At 47.5% G+C, this 22,151-nt stretch overlaps 1 protein-coding gene across 1 annotated transcript in view; it reads right to left on the bottom strand.

Annotated features, from left to right (window-relative positions):
* Positions 1-22,151, bottom strand: part of SYT6 (synaptotagmin 6) — a 40,040-nt gene that overhangs the window by 12,273 nt on the left and 5,616 nt on the right. Inside the window, exons 2-3 of the mRNA XM_080367842.1 lie at positions 5,817-6,153; positions 3,336-3,894 (exon numbers count right to left, since the gene is read on the bottom strand). Coding sequence (XP_080223968.1) covers positions 3,336-3,894; positions 5,817-6,153 — 896 coding nt within the window. The remainder of the gene's footprint in view (positions 1-3,335; positions 3,895-5,816; positions 6,154-22,151) is intronic.

A 22,151-nucleotide genomic window follows, 5' to 3' on the forward strand; every position in this document is an offset into this window, starting at 1 on the left:
GAGTTATTCTTCCTCTTTTAAGACGAATTGTTTTACATAACGAAGAGCCTGAATAAAGAACTCTGCACTGAGGAGGCAGTTCTTTGTAAGGAGAGTCTGGAACCTGCCACAAACACTGCCCTGCATTAGAGCTAAGCCTGAGGACTGCGAGTGTAACTTTCACTTTGGTGCCTCCAGCTCCAATCAGACATTGCATCTACCAGTGTCACCTATAGACCTTACTGACAATAGAAAATAATTTTAAATAAATATTCTGAAATTATGATTAGAAATGGTTGTTCTATTCCCAAAGAAATGAGCACCCAAATCTGACCGGCTATACTGGAGGCTGTGTCCACTGCATGGTGCAATGGTGCCTGGCGTCCAGACAGCACACTGGGCTGGGTCTGTCCTCCCAGGGGCTTTGGTTCATGTTGGTTTGGGAGGGACGAGAGCAGGAAACCTTGGACACAAGTGTCAGAAGAGAGCAGCCCTATATGAGATCGTGGGGCCACCCTCTGGGCATCATCTCATCTTCTATTCCTCTCCTTGCACTGACAGGATCTGTTCAGGGTATAAAACTAACACAAATTGTTCTTTGACCTCATTGTATTGGGTCAAGAGATTTTTCTTTGCAACCATAAATACAGGAGAGTAAAACGTGTCCTGTGGGTACATTATTTTCTTGCAGATTATAGACATTGGGACATTTCCAAAATTCCTATCAGTACCTCTTAGGAAATAATGGAAGCTCTGAATCCATAACCTTTGCAGAGTTGAAACCAAAAATGTTTCACTGATTCACAAGCTGTACAATCATTAATTGAATAATTGAGTGCTAGCTATTTTAATAGCTTATATCATTGCTTAAGTGTGTTCCGATCTTCTTATCCACACGATTGATCTAATGTATTATTAGTCACCAGGAGCTTTCTGGGGGTATAATGAAAACTGTATTTACCCTTCTCATTTTTGATTAAACAGAAATGTCCTTGGGTGTGTTACAGCCAGCTGAGATGTACCAATATTGGCCCATTCCCAAAGAATGGCACAGAGAGAAGGAGGGGATGGAGCCAAATGCAGCACTCAATGTTTCTGCAGGAGCTCTACGGGACTGCTACACAATGCGTCTTGGGGACGATGTTGGCTCTGCTCCTCTCACACCTTCTTTGTAGGCTTTTCCCTCAACAACCCTTCTGTTGGTGTCTCTTCATCTGTTTTGGGTTTGGGGTATTTTTTTTTTTGGGGGGGGGAGTCCCATTAAATTAGTTTACTTAGCTAGGAAAACATTCACTGTTTCTTGCAGAACCATCCCAGCAAAACACAGAACGTACACAGATTAAAAACTCCACAATGTTCTCCTACAGCTTCATGTTTGATGTGCTTTTCCTCTAGCGAGACCAAGTGCTGCCCTTCCCAGGCCCACTCCCGCCCACAGGTCTTTTCCCTCTGAACTCCTGAGGTTCACCACACTGTGTGCGGACATTATAGCAAGGAAAATGGTAACTCCCTGCCACCGCACAAGTGGCTCCACAGCAGGATTCAGCACCACGGCACATCACAGCCCACCTGGCAGGGCTGACAGCAAGCTGAGTCTCAGAGCCAGAGCAGATACAAACAGGTAGATGCCTCCAAGAGGCATCTGCCTGTGTGATGCACCTTGTTTTTCTCCCAGTAAGCCTTTGCCAGGCAAATGGATGTGCCTGATGCCTGCTTGCCTCTTCGCCAGCATTTTTCCTTTCATTACTATCCATTAATCATAACAGATGTGGCTATTTGTGGACGGAAAGCCAAGAGCTGTAAACACCCTGCTAACTAATACCATTGACTTTCCTTGTGATTGATCCTGCGCCTCCCTCCCACCTCACTTGCAGGCAAGATGCTCAAAAGGCAACACAGGTGCAGCTCGCAGCGTGCTCCCAGCAGTGCCCTGGGGCACTTGGCAGGCACCACACACATCTCGGTGTCCTTAGACCAGCACAGTAAAACCTGCACAGCCACAGAAGCGTGACGGCCACTCTCTGCACCCTGCCAGGGCAGCTGCTAGACTGAGAGCTGCCTACCAGGGCCAAACGCTGTGCGCGCACCATGTTCCCCACCGTGCCCAGGCGCTGAGCTCCCGCACCGAGTCCCAGCTGTGGCACGTGTATCAGACCTCACAGTTCTTTTAGACTGTTACAAACACGCTACAATGAAAGAACAAGCACTAATAGTAATGACCAAAGTATATAACTGTTAAGGAACATGATACTGAGAAGAAAGCTGCGGAGAGTTACAAAGCAAATGTCTTCTGATACTGCTGACCACAATGCAATAAATATTTATGTTTGACAGTTCATTCCCCCATACAGAAAGCAGGAGAGCAAAAGGATGAGATGAGCTACACTGCAGAACAGATTTTTGCAAGTCATGGGCTTATGCCAATCACTAGGAAGGATTTGACAGGGCCTGTGCTTTCAGCCACAGAGGTGAAGGACACTTCACATCCCAGTTTCAGAAATAACAATATGAAATGACAAAGAAAACAACTAAGTTTGGGTTCAGCTGCAAAGCAGTTCAATCATTCATTTGCCCTTAGAACCAGCCAGGCCCTCCTGGGAGGACAGTGGAAGAGCGGAGAGCTGTTATGTACAGGTTAATGTCATTGCTTCTCAGCGATCCATGTGGGGAGGTGGCTTCTCCTGCCAACTCCCTGCCGCTCTGAAGGTGGCTGGGACTCTTCCTTCTCTGACACTTGGCTTCGCTTTCAGAGGGATTTCAACAGAACTACTAAAAGACCCACATCAAGCTCTGGAAGAGTTGCCAGCCACGAACCGGACAACACTCTCAAGTACATCAAAGCCCAGTACCACCAAGGGGCTGGTAGTGGCCCCCTGAGCTATTTCTTACTGTTGTCATGTGCACGAGGCAGGGAGCCGGAACCTGAGACCCTTCATGTGCCGGTGGGAGGCCAGCCAGGGAACATACTGGACCCCTCAGTTGTTTTTTTAGCAAACCTGTTGGGTGAGATAACAGCAAGGGGATGAAATTCCCTCACTAAGTAAGGAGAAGAAATTCCAGTAAATGGGGATTCAGGTGAAGCTGACAGGCTTCTGAGTACAGCAGCCTTCACGATGGCCATAGGTCCCCAGGGCTAATGGTACCATCTGCCCAGAGGCAATAAACCTGTTGGACGCCTGTTGTGCGGGACTTACCCCTTTAGGCAGTCCAGCCAAAAAAAGAATACCAACCTGTCCTGGCACCGCTCACCACACTCTCAATACCCGTCCCCTGCACGCACGGTACTATGGCCACGCCACGGCACCACGCTGCCGGCACTCCCAGGGCAGGGATGGCCCTCCGAAGCAGATACTCACCGTCGTTGCATACTGAATGTCCTTCCAGATGGAAGTCTCCCGGGAAAGGTCTGAGGCCTCAAACAGGTTCTCCAAGATAACTTCTCCTATCATGTCGTGTCTGGAGAACCTGTCAAAGTCAAAGACGCTCAGGTGGAGCTTCCTGCTTGCCAGCTCCTCATGGGGCACAGGGAAGTGGAAGGACTCATCGAAGGTGGGATTCAGAGTCTTCCTGTGGACTCGTGTCTGGAACTTGCGCTTTCTGTCAGGCAGGAGGTAGATCTTCACATAGGGATCTGAGCTGCCGCAGAAGTCTTTGGCTGGCAAGTCAAAAGCCCTGAGAATTCGGACAGTCAGCGTCTCGTTCTCATAGTCATACTTGAGAGTGAAGTTAATTTTCCCACAAGTTTTTGCTACTTCTTTCTTGGGGTCCTCAGAGTCAAAAGATTTTTGCTTATAGAGTTCGGGCTTAATGCGACCGATGCTGGTCGGCTGCTCAGCCACAGCTGGCGGGTCCATGCCGTAGTCCATGCTGGATACGTGCATTTGCCGAGGAAGGTGCCTTTTGAAGGAGATGTGCCTGCAGGAGGAAAAACAGCAGCTGTATGGTTTTCCAAGGACATTTCTATCCTTTTTCTCCCCTGGACTACTAATGCTAGGAAAGCAGGGAGAGCACAAGAATGAGTGCAATAGGCGCTCCCGATCTCTGTATAGAAACTGGGTGTGTTATGGAAATGAACACTCAAGGGAACACCTCCAGTGGTCAAAAGGAACCGATCCAGCAAATTTCCTAACTTCTGGAGTGTTTGCAGCAAGCTGCATTTTTTCACCTGTTGCACAAGTAACAGTCCACACCTAAATATACAAGACCAAACAACTCCTTAGCCAAGCCACAGACAACCCAGTGCGGAGACTCTTCTCCACCCTCAGTCCTTACACTTTCAAGATACTGGGACTAAGTTTCCCTCAAAAAAAAAAAAAGGAAAAAAAAAAGGGGGGGGGGGGAAACCCTTTTAAAGTGAGAGAACCACAACCAGATCACAGAGTTAGGTTTTATTCTGGGTATTGCTGCCTCCAAATGTCTCCAGCAGACTCTCTTCAGAAACTGATAAATAATTCTTGGCAGGGGGACCACACAGCCTCATCAGGAAGCCGCCTCCTGCCTTGGGCTCCCCTTTGGCACAAGGGAAACTGTAAGCAAAGCTTTACCTCAGCAAAGCATAAAACCCTTCTGCAGGCTCAGGGCATTATTTCAGATTATCTGGCGTTTCCAAGAGCAGTATGTGGAGTTATTTAACTGTACTATGAACTTGTACAGCCAGAGCATTAGCTTTAGGTGACGTGTGGTGCTCAGAGACCTCACTCCTCAAAGGCATTTTGGCCTGGGCTATGAGTCAGAGGTCCCAAACCGCTGAGGCTGTTCCCTCGTGTCCCTGGACCTGGCTGCCTGAACGTGGCTCATGCTGGGCTCTTTTGCTTGAGAAAGTGAGTTTGAAACTTTCCCACATGCAACCAAATCCCCCTTTATTTCTCCTAATTCAGACAGGCTGAGCTTTTGTTCTCTCCTCCATCAGAAAGGTGTAGTAAAAGCAGAATGAGCATGTGCGTGGCCAAGAGGCAATCAGCTCTCCACAAAGCACTGCAGTTAAATAAGAGTATATGGCACAATTGTGGGTGGCACCATGCTGCTTTTAACTCTGGCTTCTTCCAACAGAAGGCTGTGATCGGTGCCTTATTAATTCTGGAATGCTGCAGCCAGTTTTCCTACCAATGTCTGTTTTCACAGTTGCACTCTCGTGCACATCATGGGCAGGGCCAGCAAAGCAAGCAGAAGTGCTGGGGTGCAGCCAGGCCCCTGCCATCACCCTTTCCCGTCCCAGTTTCACGGCATTCTGTGTCAAGGAAGAGGCACCATATTTCTCGGTATTCTTGCAGAGAAGGTGTCCCGGGGTTCGTACAGCCTTTCCCCAATTTACTGAGTATGATGTTGACATCTCTGTCCCTGGCTGAGACAGAGACACGCACCAAGCACCAGTGCGGAGCGCAGCTGGTTCTAAGCTTGTGCAGTGAGCGAGACGTCAATTCTGCTTATCTAATTGTTTCTGCTAGGAGCCACAACAACAAGAGAGGGCAGAAAGGTCTAATTCTGGCTGACAGCATACCATCATTGATACTTCAGCCTGCCTTTCATGTTGGTAGAAAAATAAAGTGGCCAAAGCATACTGATGCCTTGACACAATGAGGTCAAGTCACAGTAATAGGCCTTGAATCCTTAATTTTTTTAAAAGCGCCCACAGTAAGCCAGTCTTAACACATTAATTGGTTAATGACCAGTCTCTGGAAAGTAACCCAGCACGGAGGTGGGAGTGCTTTCTTTAGCAAAGACACCGAATACAGACAGCAAGGGTATCTGAACCTGAGGCTGCGTTAAGCGCTGCTCCCACCCTGCCAGCCACTGCAGGGCACAGCATCCTGGTGGAGCACGGCCTCGCTCCTGCTCACCTGGTAGAAGATGCAGGCTCCGTTGTCTGCCTCTGGATCCGCGTGCGGCGCATGATGTGATCTTTCATGGACGTCTGGACCTCCGCCGGGATGTCTGGTGATGTGTGGCTGATCTTCACTGCTGCCTCCAGGAAACTTAGGGCACCCGTGTCCTTGAGCTTGTCTGCCATGTTCTCCTTATTGCAGCCTGCCTCGCTCTGCAAGATGGCCAGGTTAGAAGGAATGGCCTTGTTCCTCCAGGGAACCCAGCACAGCTTCCAAAAGAGAAACAGAAAAAGTGCCACCAGGGCCAGTCCACACACAATAACTATCACTGCAAGGAGGCTGATGGAGAGCTCTACAGGGGCAGAGAAGGTGACAGCGATAGGGAGGGGGTGGGAACAGAAAAGGAGAAAAGAAAAGAAAGATAGAGAAAACCATAAGTAAAGGGAAGAAATGGTCCAAACTGACTTAAATCATGACTAAAGGAGAACTCCTAGCAAGTTCTGCAAGCAAGAGTCAAACTTGAGTGAGCATCCCCTGACAGATTCAGGACCACTTCCTGCCCCAGACACATCTGGGTAGAAATGCATGTCTCCAGATGGCCAGAGCTATGAAGTTTTACACTGTGATGCTTAGACTGGCTATAAAATATCATCCTTGATTTGTTTTGTGGCATTGGCAAGCTTCTGAGTCTGAAATTGAGAAGAATTGCAGAACTGTATGATAGAAACAAGCTCCAGTACCGACAGAAACTACTTTTTTGCTTCATACCACAGGTGTTCAGACACTGTATATTAAAAAATAAATAATCTATCTACCATGATCCTGGAAGCAGATTGTTGTTGTGCTAACCAAGCTCATATCTTGTCCAGATGTGCCCATAGGGAACAAAAAGTAAACACCAATACAAAAAAAAAAAAAAATATCACAAGCTGATGATGCAGTGAAACTAAATATAGAAAAAGGCTGTACACAAAGTACTACACATTATTCGTTATTCTGAATAGCACAGAAGCTGTGTATGTTCTCTGATTCTCTGAGTCACTTTTGCCTCATAAGCTATGTATTTCAGCATATTTCAATCTTTTTCTGGAGAGGAAAGAGCTCCCATACCTACGGCTGAAGGATCAGGAAAAAAGGAAGAGAGATATATATAGATATAGAGACATATATATAGATGCGTGTGTATTTATATATATACACACACACGATCTAGACTGTGAAATGATTCACAGCACTTCAAAAAGAAAAAACATTAGCTCTTTTTAGTTCCTTTCTTACAGTATTCCCACCCAAACTAAAATACCAAGAGTTCAGAATCACAAAGAAATCCTGTCCCAGAAGATGAAGGCAGGTTTTGCTCTGGAGTTAAGCCTGCCATCACAGATTGCTAAGTTCACAGGCAATTCTTTGATTGCCTGCTGTTTTCCTTGCAGTGCCCTGTAAAGCCATACTCCTTAAATTACCTAAGTGCAAGCCAGGACAGAATGACAGGCAAAAAACTATCCAACACTCCAAAAGTTTATGCAGGATAACCATTGCCGCTCACTCGCCTGCGTTTACGTGTATGCTTGGACCATAAACATGTTGTGCTGTCACATGAAACAGGCAGCAGCTCCTTAATCCCCTACCCGAGAGCAGAGGATCAGGGCTCGTGCCTTGCGTATTTCAGACTTGCGTAAGGAGTCACAGCTAAAGTGACTCCCAGTGAGTAAGCCTCTTGTAAAATTAACCAAAGGGAGGCAGGACCAGGTGTAGCTGCTGGAAAGCAAGTGCTTCATGTGTGGCTGGGGACTCGCAGGACACCTGCAGCACAGGGCTGGCTCCTAAACGGGGCTGAGCCCCGCTCCTCAGCACGCAGCCCACGCCGGCTGGGAGGCGTGGGATAGCATCCCCGCAGCCAGGTCTGCTCCTGCTCCTGGGGCCTGCACGGCCTCCCTCGGCACGGCCACACCAGCCTGCCCTTTGGCAAAGCTGCTTAAAAGTGAAGTTCATGGCTGTGGGTATGGATTTTGTCCACATGAGCTGACAGCACCTCTCTAGGTTGTGTGTAAATGTACTTACAGAAAACACTTCCTCGCCTCCATGAGTGCTAAGAAATGCTAGACTCACTCAAAAACTGCATTTAAAACAACCATCTCCCACAAAATCCACCTTTACCAGGAAGTTTAGCTCTTAGGAGATAAAACTGGGAAACTCGCACCTGTGCGTCCTCATAGCTGCTGTCAGTGTGATCCCCCACATATGCTTTACCTTAAACAGAAGCCAGAATACCTTCTGTTTCCTTTCGTTGATATAGTTTACTTTCATACAGCTGTAATAAGACATTTAATATTTGAGGCTGAGAAAAATCTATGTGAGGAAATGTGAGGAAAGATTAAATTTTTACCTTGACAAAACAGCTGAATTAAAAAAATCTTGAGAAACTTAACAAAACCCCAACCACCATTGATGAATCGTAACAGCAAAGTATTCAGGAACCCATTTATACTGTCAAACTTTGCTAACATGCTAGCTGGGAATACAACAGCAACTATATATTTAGGATTTTCACATCAGTTCTTATAAGTGAAATCTCAAGGAAGCACCAGATGCAAATTGCCACATCTACACCAGAACAGTTCTGCTGAACACCTGGGAAACCATATGTTGTTTTGGATATCCCAGAGGAAAAGCAGTGTTTTTCCACAAAATTACCTAGCTTAGCAAATTCACTAAGAGCTTGAGGTAAAAGCTTCCTGACTGCCCTCAGTTTCTCCAACTCGAAAGGAAGGGCTGGAGGCTGCCCACAGGTACAGAAGGGAAGAAGAGAAGCCATCCACAGGTTTTTGCAACTTTTCCTCTCCCTCTCCAGCCTCCTGTACAGGTCAGACATTTATTTTCTGCTGCAGCTGCAGCTCCAAGGTGGAACTACAAATCACTACTGGGGTGAATAAATAGGCCCCATCTTACTCAATAATAAATGGGATTGCTTTGAACAAGTCAGTGGTGGAGCTTCCTCAGAGATTTGGCTAAATGTATCCTCACTGCAGTGGAGCGCACAGAGGTACCACTTTCCCATACCTTCAGTTAAGTGTTGGAATTGTGCCCAGGAAACTCCGTCAAACGGTTTCACAAGAAAACAAGAACCCGGACTTCTGGCAAATATGTCTGTGTTGTTGCAAAGGAAACAGTGGCAATGCAGAACCCATCGCTGCCGGGAGCTGTTCTGTGGCAGAAGTTTCTGTTAAGCTACTTCTGCCTGTTCTGAGAAGTGATGTAGCATGCATGACTGCCAGCACACCAGACTCATTAACAGAAAAGATCAGAAATAATCAGTTATCCCCCCTGAAAACCTATTGCCAGGTTGAGAAAGATCTTAGTTCATGTCACTTCTTGCTGAGCTGGCATTCGTAATGTATTTGACAGGATTCACAGATACTTTTATGCATGACCTCCTACTCTTTCCTCTGACAGCTCACATAAAGTACAAGTAGAAAGGATCAGGATTTTACAGACATTTTTTAAGCATCTGCCTGAGAAGGGTATTGGTTTCTCTGAAGATGACATTGAATTCCCCAAGAATTTTCGTGACTTATTAAATTTAAATATCAGTTGGACAGAGCTGACCTTAATTGATTTAATGAGTTTTCTCTTATGAATTTGAAAATACCAGTTACTTTTTAAAAACATTCCTAGTATTCAAAATGTTACGCTTTAAATGTCCTTCAACTTACAAGAAACTGTAAACCCAAGGTAACTCCTCGTCTAACAGAAGATACCCCAGGGCCAAGGTTGCTTGGATATTGCTGGCATGGACGGAGGTAAGGCCCCGTCCCCAAAGGCTTCGCCAGAGGCAGAACAAACCCAAAGGGCACCTCAGCTTGTCGGTTTATATTGTCCCACCACACGCAACGCCTGGAGCCGAGGCTGCCGGGGTGGAGAGCGAGGAGGGCAGCGCATGCGGCAGTACCGCGGGGCCGCAGCTGACACCGGCTTCACGGGCACGCGGGCCCAGCCAGCCCGCCGGCCGCCCCTCCGCGCACGGTGCCACCGGCCCCGCCAGGCTGGGAAACAGCCCGTCTGAGGAAAAGTACAAGGACTCTCTTTCTGTTCTGTTCTCTAAGAAAATACCAGCGAGTTGTTTGTTGCCCTGTCACCAGGGGAGTGAGGCCATAGGAGTGCAGAGCAGCTTCAGCCATCCCCCACCCTGCTCCTCTCTGACTCGGTGCTGGCACCTCATCCTAGCCCAGGGCCCACGAGAGACTCAGGAGAAACTGCCATGCTGGAAAACGGATTTTATTGCAACTTGTAATTTGGAAGGATAAAGCTTAAAAGGAGGAGGTGGAATACAAATTAATATGGCTATTTTCCAGTCTTGCACCCCCCTGGGAGCACTGAGCTGTTTCCCGAAGGAACCCTCAGCTGGAAACTGCTTTTGGCTACAGAGCAGCAATGACAAAGCTCTCGCATGACTAACAAGGAGGGAGGGGAGAACAAGCAACAGCAAAGACACGGACCGGACATCAACATTGACCTGCACAAGCTGATACACTTAGCATAAGTCACCGAGCTGTTATTTACCCAGTGGAACGCAGACAGCTCCTTCAGGGATGGTCTGCCTCACTTCAGAAGGTCTTTCTGAGGAAGAGGTTTAGCACGGTATGTAAAACAAAAGAGAAATTGTGAATTTGTGACCTCCTATGTTTCCATCTGCACCTGAACTGAGGCAGACACAGGGCACCATCACATCCCCCAGCAGTGCCCCAATGATGACCACTGACAGCCACCACTAGCAGCCCTGGTCCTTCGCTGCAAAGCAGAGACCTTCACCAAAAGCTTTTCCCTGCCAGGAGAACCAGCAATAGGCTCCTCTCAGCCAGGAATGAACTTTTGATGAGTTGTGCCACAGATTCCCCATCACAGCAGCTGATGGAGAGAGAAACAGAGCTTTCTAAACCAGAAAGCCACTTGCCACCAGGAGAGACACAAACATATGCACAGGAAGGCCCACAGACCATGGTCTTTGCTGTGCTTTCCTTTGGCAAACAGGAGAAAGCAAGCCATACCTGAAATGCTAATGATAAATGATCATTTATCATCACTTATGCAATAGGAGGTACCATTAAATGTTAAAACTGAGTCAACGGAGACACTGATCTCCCACACCTGCAGTCTGGCATAAGGGAAAAAAATGAATTGGAGACTTCAGAGACTGCATCAACAGCTTTGGCCGAGTTGTTACAAAACCAACACTGTGCTTTGGTTTTTTTTCAGCAGGAGCAGTTAGGTATGGACGAAGGAATTGGGGCTGAGGGCGGCGAGAAGCTGGCTGGGTGACGCTCAGGAGCTGTGGGGCCCAGGGTTGCCCCTTTTCCATGGCAAAGGGCAGCACCGGTCTCCCGGAGCCATCAGGAGCAGTGGCAAGCCCAGCAAGACAACGTGGACATGCAGGGACACCCCAAGTCAGTGGCAATCTGAGACACCAGATCATATTCAAGAATTTAAACAGAAACACATTTCAGGACTGTGAATGTTTGGTGGAGGACCCAAGGAGCAAAATGCTCTTTGACAGAACAATCTCATTGCAGAAAAGACCTGAAGTCGACAGCAAGCAATGGTGACGCCAAGAGCACAAAGGAGATGATCTGAAACCCACCAACTTTACCAGCAAATTATCTTGTTTCTCTTTTGATTTGACTTCTTGGTTTGTGTTTTTAGTGTTTTTGTAACTTCTAGAAACCTTGCTATTGAGTCTTACAAAAAACTCACAGAATGGCTCAAAGCAATACAAATTCTGAGAAGGTCACTACTTTCTACTGCCTTTCAAATAAAAGATGAGATGGCCCAGGGCAGGACAAAGGGACAGTGGAGTGATTTAAAACTGCAAAGCTGAAAGCAGATTTGGGAAAGGGGGGTCATTTCTTGGTTTATCCAGCCCCTCCCCTGCTCTGGTGCCCAGCCCTCAGAAAGCAGCTCATCAGTACAACTACCCATTTTGTTTCATCTTGGATGGGAAGTAATTAAGAGAATACGGTGGAACTACCTTTCAGCTTTATGTCCCTGATGACTTCATAATACCCAAACTGAGTTACCAAAGGGGATAATTAGCAAAGTCCAAACAGAAAAGGATTAATGATATGACAAAGCCATGATTACAACAGTCTGTTAACTGCAAGACAATACTGGTCTAATTATGGCAACATTGACTTTTATTACTGTTAAGTAGCTCACACTATCATTAAAAAGATTCATGGATAACTCTGAGTTTAATGTGAAGAGTTATATTTAATATCTTGAAGACATAATTTAGCTTTCCTTCCACCCACTGCCCATAGAGAAAACAAAATATGTTTGATTGCTCTCTCAGTGCTTCCAGCACCTATTAGTCATTCCTGCTACCTGTTGGATTTAAACCTTGAATACCAGAAGTGGAAGTTCAAAGGGGTTGAAAAAATTAAGTACTATAGGCTGCGGCCCAGTGTGGGCCAGGCTTATGCTGGGGGGCCTGGGCTGCAGTGGACACCAGCCACCAGGACCACCTGGTGGTCCCCTTCCTAAGCCCCCCGGCTCCTGCAAGAGGGCAGATGCGTTTCTGCAGGCCCTAGAGCACCCGAAGCACCAAAGCAGTGAGGGCATCTTGCCCTGACTTGGTGCTGAGGTGGGGTGCTGGCAGCACCACCACCACGGCACGTTGGGTCCCACAGCTCCGTCATCACACGCAGAGCCGGACAAAGCCTTGAACCTGATCCTGCCAAGAGCAGATGGACATCTTCCCTGCGAGGGGCTTTTACTGGGAAGCTTCCCGGTGGTCACTGGAAAAACTTAGCTCCAGGGAGAGCTCTGGCTGGTTTGTTCCCCACTAGGCTTCCTTCAGCCCCCAGGTGTTCTGAGCCATGACTCAGAGCATGTAACGTCTTGCCAGAGCTAATGTTCCTGGAAGAGCAGTTAGAGGAGATGGCAGAGCCCAGAGGCATGGGGTGATGGTGACATGCCTTAACCTTGCTGATACTGGCTGCGGGACTGGTTTTCCAGTGTAATGTATCAACCATTGCTCATACCACGCCAGGAGATATTTCCAGGCTTCTCTGTCCATTTTTGCTATGTTTTTCTGTTGCAACAGTGCCTGTGAGAATATATTGTTCTGTTTCTGTAGGGCTTTGTAGAGATCACACATTCAAATGACGGATTACTACGAGAGTTATTGCTGGAGGAGAAGACAGGCAGCTCTGGGGCTACAAAGAGCCACATGAGGCACCCACCAACTACTGATCTAATTTTCTGTCAGTTAAGAAGCATCAGCAACATAAGTCTGATTAGCTGAGAGCTGGAAATTGGGCATGAGAAACTGGTGAATCTCAGATGCCCAAGGTGGGGGCAGGGGAGAGCACAGGACAACATCAGGGGAAGAGGAAGAGGTTTCCATTAAATCCTAGCTGTAGTCACGTTTATTTAGCCGTGCTATTCAGCTCTGAAGCTTCACAGAGGAAGGAGCAGGGACTGGATGGAACAGAAACCGAATGCTAAACCAACGCAGCAGCACAGCATCCAGCAGCACCACAACCCAAACCCAAACCCAAACCTGGCAGATCGCGGGAACTGCCCCTATGGGAATATAGCTCCGAGCAAACTCTGCAAGATGCCAGGGCTGCAGCAGCAGGCAGAGCACTTTGCAACAGGAATTTTGAAAAGGAAACTGGATGTCTTCTAAATTGTGAAATGCTGTGTTGGATGAGAGGTGAGCTGCAGTGCAGCAGCGTGTGGTTCTCAGCCAGCTCCTCATCCCCTCCTCACACATGCCACAGCTGGGAATGGGAACAGAGCAAATGATAAAGATCAGATTGTCCATTTCACCCAGTGCAGCTTCAGCAAGCAGCAATATCTCACCAAGCCTGCAGCTAAGGGCTGCAGAGAACATGGCTGCAAGAGGGAAGCATTGCAAGCCTTCTTACTAATTGCCTCTGTCTTAGCAAGTCTTAGCTGTCACTTCTGGCTCTGCCTGCTCCTACTGACTCCCTGCCCAGACCCTGGCTGCTTGTCAGGTTTCCTTGCAGGGGGACAGCAGTGTTTCCCAGTCAAGGAGAGTGCCACATCCTTAGAGGATGGGAGAGGAAAATGAAGTCACAGAAATATTTGATACCACGACCTATCCAGAAAGAAAGATAGCGGGGTGGTTTTGCCTCTTCGTAATGTAAGTAAAAATTCACTGATGATTCCTCTCAACTGCCCAGTGCACCACAATGGTACAAAACATCTGCAGAGACCATGAGAGATCCCTGCACTGTGCACACTCCCTTGACCCTGGCATGCTTTACAGTTTCTCTAGGTGAAGGCAAGCAGTGGCTCCAGCTGGTTTTTGCTGTGAAGCATGCCCATATCTTGTTTTGTTACGCTATGTCAGCCACAAGCAATCCCACAGAAGACAGTGCAATGAAAGCAAACTGAACACGCTGCGAAAGCAGGAAGAGTTTTCATAGACAAACAGCGCTTTCACACACTGTTCGTCATACATAGCTCAATGGCAAACTCCCCTCACAACTCAGCAGAGGGGTGGAAATCCTCATGAGACGAACGCTGCAGATGTTCTGAGACAGTCACAGAGTCTCTGAACTGCCCTCTTGGAAGCTCTGCAAACTCAGCCTTCCTCCCGCATGAAGCTCAAAGGAGGTTTACCCTGCTCACATGCTTCCTCAGCCCTTGGACACTGCATCTTGTGCTATCAGCTCCCACCAGCCTCCTGCAAGCACGGGCTCCACAGGAACCCAGACAGAGGCTCCTCGTCTGCTGTGCGCACCCAGCTATGTAGCAGATTACAAGAAGACAGAGACATGAATGCCCAAAGCGGCATTTCTATCAGCTAGATAGAAAGAAAACTTCTTAAAAATTAATTTGCCACTACCACAGGGTTCCTGCCATGGAAGAGCTTATTGGAATGCAAACTATAAGCTTCAAAGGGAAGGATGAATCAGAAGCTATTTTGAGAGTAATTATATAAGAGTATAAAATTCAAACCATCTCATTATTGCATGTTAAGTATGAAGAAACTTGCTTCATAAGGAGACCTTGCAGGGATCCAGTGTTTAAAGCAACTATGATCTATGGTCCAAGTGCCAACAGCAACCTCATAACTCCTGTCCAGACAAAACTTCCTCGGTTAAGCAAAGCCAGGGATTTTTCACCATTTACTGTAATTTTTCAGGGGACGCGGCTCTGTAGCTGGGAGGATAACTAGAACATGAGACACGGACAACTTCAGGCAAAGTTTTGTTCCTTTAACAGTTGAGTAATTTGTTGTCCTGAAAACCAGCTATCAGCTTGTTAGTGACAGTACCTGCAAATTCACAAATTTTATAAACTCCGGTTCAAATTATAATTAAGGAGAAAACATTTAAACAATAAATTTGCACATGGAATAAAGAACTATTCCAGCAACTCCAGCCACAGGAGCAAGGAGCAGCCTGGCCATGGGTGCAGCAGGCAAACGTGACCCACCCTTCCCATGCTGTGATGGAGACTGTGGCAGCCCATCGCTGCCAGAAGACAGGGTCCTGAGACACCCCCTGAGCAGTTAACTGCCTTGTGCACTGCCTGCAAGAAGAAAAGAGAGTTGTTCTTATTTTTGCTTACATATCCAGGCTTCAGCTGAAGCTCCAGCGATGTCTTGGCTTGGAGGAAGGTGGTGCGCCGGTGGGAGGGCTGCGAGCTGCTCGCTCCCTCAGGGAGGGCAATGCTTGCTGTCCTTATCTTTGCTGCACCTGGGCACCCCATCCCTTACCAGGGTCCTTCACACTTGATGGTCTGGGAGAGCTGATCACACAAGTGCATTAAACAGGGGAAAGGTGGGGGAAATAGAGGCTATCATACCCTTTACTACCTGGCATTTTTCAGTTTATGGGTTGGAACATTTATCAGCAAGGGAGCAGGCGGTAAATGCACTCAGATGCAGGAGAGGGAGGTGCACCAGTCCCCCAGGCTGAGCTTAAAAGAGCAGAAGAAAATCTGAACAGTAATTCAGAGGGAAACACCCAAAGGTGATTTTCAAGTGCAGAGTCAACAATGAGGTACTTTACACACATGTATGTATATATTAAAAAAAAGAAAAACCCCATATACATATGAAAATATGTAATACACCAGGCAAAAGAATGCTACATAGGAGAAGACCTTGGTAGCCTGGAGCTTCTGCTTTGCTCACTGAAATAGAACGGAGAAAGATTTAATTGCCCCCAAAAAAAGGTGAAAGATCATGAATAGCTGACAAGCAAAAGATGTCTGCATGCCTGCTACATACAGAAGGCTCCACCATATCAGGCTCTGGACAGCCAAAACACAGCTATGAAACACCGTGCCCCCACAACAAGAGCTCAGCGAAATCTCTGCTGAGCAGCAATGCCAACTATGGGTGAGAGGGATTGCCACGGGAATTGCTGAATTGCCGTGGCACAATATACCTGGTTCTTTGTCCATTTAGACTGTGGCAACCACAATACCAAGCAGGTTGAAGGAGTCTCAGGTGCCTGCAATCCGGTGTTCATCGCCAGGAACAGCTGGGAGTGCCGGGAACACCAGGAATGCCACCGCACTGTGGCCAGGGGCTTTGCCTACTACCCACCACAGGTCAGGCACTCCTCTGCCTACAGCCTTTTCCTGGCTTACATATTCGAGGCAACAGGCCAAAACAAAAAGTTATTTCCAGCCGCAGGACTTGTGGATCCAGTGCCACCTTCTACAGGGGAAAGAAAATCAGAGTTTCGAGCTTAGAAAAAGCCCATTCCTTTCCCTTACTCACCATCCTTCAGATCGAAGGTGACGGGTAGCTCAGTGAAAGCCCACATAAGCTGAACGTCTTTAAAACCCCAGATCAGATCGTGGAAATGGATTAGAAACAGGAAAATCTCAAATCCATGTGGGAAGATCCAGCCAAAACGTATTAAACCACCAAGGTCAGTATTGGAGCCAGGACTAACGTGCTGCCTATCACCTTGGCTGCAGGGCTTTTAGAAAAGTGACAGGCAGAGCAGTGACACTGCCCATGTGGCACAAGCCCCTGCAACATCTGGAGCAGCTCTTTGCGAAAGGGTCCCGGCACAGCTGGGGAGCCCCCCTCCCTCCTCTTTATGCTCCCCCATGTGGGAAGGGAGCCAAGCCCGGGGCAGCTGCAGAGGATGCCCAGGGACAGACAGCTTTGGCAGAGGAGGTCTCTGATGGCGGGTGGTCCCCAGGGCCGGGAGCTGCTGCAGCTCTCTCCTCCCTGGCCAGCCATGCAGAGGCAGGCGCAGGTCCGGCACGCTGCAGGGGACACCGTGCAGGAGCAATCGGGGGCCCTGAGCAAGGGTCGGTCACACTGCAGAGCCGACGTGGCAGCAGAACTCATGCTGGGCAGAGCGGAGCAGGTGGCCAGATCAGCACAGGGACGTCCCCGGCAGTGTCACCCCCCTCGGAATCAGCTCTGCCAACGACAGTCCCTAACCTGTCCTCAGCCTGGGCTCCCAGCTGGGACCTGGCCATGAAAGTCCCTCCTTCCACCATTGCCTGGCCCATTAGTGACAACGGGCTTCATACACAGTGCAGAGAAGCCCATACCAATACCCAGAGAATATAACTAATGCACATTAAAATGGCCATGCCCCAGCAGAACAGCTGGACCGGAGAAGACTGATCAAAGGCTTCAAGACCAGGTATGTTGGTGTCCAATGGTTACTGACCCGCCTGCCAATTTGCACTTTCCCTCCAGGCTGCATCAGAGGCATGTTTGGTACTCAAATTTCTGCTGGCGTGTGCAACCAGAAGGGGAACGCAGCATTTCTGTTCTCAAAAGTGACAAAAAATAAGAAAAAAACCCAATTGTTCCAAACTGAAGGAAACATTCCCCAGTGATTTAGGTTGCTTTGCATCTTAAACAGCTGTTCTCTAGAGTATTATAAATGAGACAGTAAGAGTTGTCATTGCTCTATGCCTAACTGATGACAATCTAATGAACTGTTGTAAGCCATACTGCATATAATTATAGTACATAGCTGTGTGCTAATCCCACGATACTTTACCACAATACGCTGTAGCAACATCTGTAAACAACTCGGCAGCGCTGAACACACGCGGTGTCCCTGGGCTGAGGTTAGATAACTGACACTGAGCATCACCTTCCTCCCATGATGTGACCCCGTACACGCAGGTCCTGGGCCAAGCCCTGAAGACGCACCAGGGCTTGGCCTTTCTGAGGCTGTTCCACACAGGACGGGAGGTCTTCATCCAGACCTGCTGAAGCTGAGCAGAGCTGGGTAGAGTGCAAAACCCTATAATATGGACACTTCTGGGACGGACGCAGAAATACAATTGTGTTTCAAGATGCAATGCAAATGAAACAAGCAAAAGCTTTTCACTGTCACGCTATCTCCCTTAGGTGACCAAAGACCTGGATCTTAAAATTTTGCTGCAAAAATATGGTTAAAGCCGCAACTGTTGTGAGACATCAGAGGCCAGGGTCAGCAGCACGTCGGTGTCCAGGCTTGCCACACTGCTGCCATCCCCCTGCCCTTCACTTTCGAAAGTGAGATTCAGTTTTGGGGAAATGCTTCCCTGTGGCTCGCTCTGACTCCATTTTTGTTGAAAAAGACCTAGATTCAGGCCACCTTGAAAAGACCTGAAGCTAAAGCATGGCTAGAAGCAGAAGCAGGGTCTCTCCCCATCCCAGCACGCACCCCTGCAGGGATGGGCGCTGCCGCCAGTGCTGGTCCTCACCCCCACGTGGGTGCAGGCAGCCTCCAGCTCACCATCCAGGGGCATGCGGGGGGACAGCCTGTGAGCCCGAAAAAGCAGAGCTCAGCCAGGACAGGGCAGAAGGCCCCATGTGGGGGACAAGGTGACCCAGAAAGCCTTCCAAAGGCTTTCCTTTGGCAGAGTGCCCTCCGTCCCAGGGGCAGAAGGCCCCCCAGTGCAAGGGACCCCCTTGAATACATGAAAGCATGCTGGGAGAGCCTTATTGCCTGGACCTGCCCCACAGGAAAGGCAACACAAGAGATGCAGGATTCATCCAGAACTCCCCCAGCTCCAGCTGCTGCAAAGACTGGGTGGTGTACAGGTCCATGTCCTCGGGAGGTCAGGTCACCCATTAAAGACATCTAGACCCAGTATGACCATATAAACCCATGACATGCCCTCTTTCTCTCTCTCTCTCAACTTGTCATGCTGATAACCCCTGGCACACAAAAACCAGTCTGACCTGCCTGGCAAAACGGCAGTGGTTGTTTGAAGCGGGCTCTGTGCGGGGTGCAGAGCAGCTAGGGGGGATCCACCAGCCACCCACCTGCATGGGACTGGCTGCTCAGTACGGTGGAGACCCTGCACTAAAATGCAGTGGTTACGAAAAGAGCATTTCTTTGTTCAAGCTTTGCTGAATGATCAGGAAATTTCCTCCCTGAATGGCTCTCTGCTCTTGTCATTAGCTGCTGCTGCTGTTTCCATTAGCTTGTAACAAAGACAGAGATCTTTAACCCCTAAAATGTACTGCACAGCACCCCCCTGGGTAGGCTGGAATGCCTGATCCTACAGATTTATTAAATGGATTCTAGGATTCCTTTTCCCCTGTGTCAATGACTTGTATCACTCCAAACCATGCAGCTCAGAACCCTTTTAGCGTGAACATTTTGATCAGAGACCAGATTTGGAACTGAGCAAATAACTCTGAGCCAATGCTCGCAGCTATCCGAGAGATGAAGTATTGCGTATGGAAAGCATGCATTTACGGGGGTGCTCGCCCTACTCATCTCACACTGTGCTGTTACATGAGCACATGTGTTTCTGTGCAGCAGTTACAAACGTGCATAGAAAATCAGAGTAATGCATTAACAGAAACACTGGTGTGCTAGAATTTCTGGGCAATTATTATTCCATGGAACCAAATACTCTGGGACTGTATGTCTTAATGATGGTTTTGAAAGGGCTTGTGAGCTTCTGGCATCCTGCCTTTAGTCTTCACTGCACAGTTTCTGTGATGTTGTCAAACAGTAACCTGCTACAGCATAACAAACTGAACTAAATATAAAGGCAGCCTCAATTAGCATCTGCAGTTTCACTATATACAAGACACCCTGCAGGATAACTTTCTTTTTTCCACAGACATGGAAAATATACAGTTAACATACAGTCACACCTAATATCCCTTCTCTGTCCCTCTAGGATGCCATTTTGCAATGTACAAGTATAATTAAAGACAATACATAGCAGAGAGACAAATCACATCTCCCAAACAACTGTCAGCCTAAGTGACTGTTACATTAGTGAGCCCACTGGATTGAAACAATAAGGGCTGTTACAGACAAGCTTCCTGATTTTACAATATAAGGATAAGAAGAAAAAAAACACATTTTCATCTCTGAAAAAGAAATAACAAATCTTAAAGCTAGAAAAAGCTGCCTGACCAACGTGGCATGGAAACCTGGGGTCCTAAGGAAGAATATGCAATTGTACCTGGGAAATGAACAGTAAGAAGAAGAAGAAGAAACAGTTAAGAAAAACAAGGGTAGTTGAAACGATAATGAAATGGAAAATTGTATCAGACATGAGATCCAGTTATGGTTCTGTTTTCCTCTCTGAACAATGGATGCACACATGGGAGCTATATGACTATCAGTGAATTCATGGTATGTGCAGCAGTCTGTGCACATCACACTAGTATGACTTCAGCAAAGCAAAGATGTCAAGCAACAAACACCTGCAAACACAAATCCACCAGCTTCTCTGAGGGATCCCACAAAACAATGGAGAAGATAAGAGTCAGGCTATGCCCTGATTTGAACCAGCTAAAAGCACATGCTTGGTTTCAGTGAAAGGTAGGGACAATCCTGAAAGCAGAAGAAAATGTTTCAACAGCAAACAACAAACGGCTGAAGCAAAATGTTTGTTAAGGAAAAGAGGCTTTGTATTACAAAAAAAAAAAGGCAAAAACCCGAACAAAGTAACTTCAGAAATGTGGACTTACCCAAGAGGTGACTGCTCCTCAGCTCAGCCCCTGGTCACTGTCCTCAGCCTGCTCACACACTCAATTAACACCAGCAGCAATCTGGCTGCCTGTTTCTATGGAGTTTCAGATGCTGATCCCTGACTATGCATGAGGCTACTGCAGCTGCAATGGAATAGGCTCCGAGGTCCACAAAAAAAACTAAAACATGATCAGCCTCCCTATACTGCTTCAGGGATGAATCAACCAACAGCAATTAGGCAGATGCAAACCTGCATCTATGCAGAGAGGTACTTGAAAAGCTCCTGAACACTCCCCACACACACAGCTCCATAGGTGCATTTTATTTACTGGGACCATCGCAGTGCATAGCCAGAGATAGCTGTAGAGTCATAGATCCACGCACAATACATGAGCAGAGACACATATCCCTAGACATGGCTATATAATCCATTTTTCCTGGATGTACACTGCTGGTTTTAACCTTATTTTAATTCAGTTTTGCAAACCTTCCTCTGGTAGCAAGGTTTGAACCCGACACCTACAGCATCAGAGCACAAACCTGTTTTACTTGAGCTAAAGAGCAGATCTGCTGCATGCAGCTCTAGCTGGCTCTCTTCCTGCTGGTGGACCAGAGACTCACAGAGGAAGGCAAGATCCATTTTGCAAGTGCATTACTCCGTGATAAGAAAGATCTTTGCCCCAAGGCGCTGCTCCTCACATGCCTGGCCTCAGGAAGCATAAGCTTCAGTGATTAATATTAGCTTTGCCTGGGTGGTTTTAAACATATTTACTGTTGTATCGACTTAAAATGCACTTGACCAGTGATTCAGAAAAGTGTCTTATTACAGCTGGTAAGTAAATTCAAGACTTGCCCATATTTCATAGGCAGTGGCTGTAGGCATGCCATATCAGTGAATGGGCATGTCACTAATTTTCCCATTAGTCAAATGATCCTATCGAGGAATAATTGTTTTCCAAGAAAAATACTCCGGGTGCAATTTCTCCATATAAAAGCGATCTTTCTGCATCAACATTCCTGCAATGAAAAGAACTTCTATTGCACAAAAATTCACTCCTTTTTCTGCCTGCAGCAAGAACACTTGGGGGTTTAACATTTTAACAGTATTTGCGAAGTGCCAGGAGAGTGTTCAGTGCTGTACAGGATGTACTGCCTGTATCATGAAGTTTAAAAAGAACAGTTCATACAAAGGGCAAAACTCTACATGTGCTCTGAATTATTGTGGGATTAGAGCACAGAAGGACAGCTGACAGTGTGCTAGGGAACAGAAAATACCGTGAAGTCTCTCCTGGTTTTGCACCTTCCCCAGCTATCCTTTCTCTATCTCTTACTTCAGCTTTCACACCCTGCACTAGGAAAGCACTAGAGCATTTTCCTGGGATGAATCAGTGCATAA

This window comes from Falco punctatus, assembly GCF_963210335.1.
Source record: "Falco punctatus genome assembly, chromosome: 17".
Lineage (NCBI taxonomy): Eukaryota > Metazoa > Chordata > Aves > Falconiformes > Falconidae > Falco > Falco punctatus.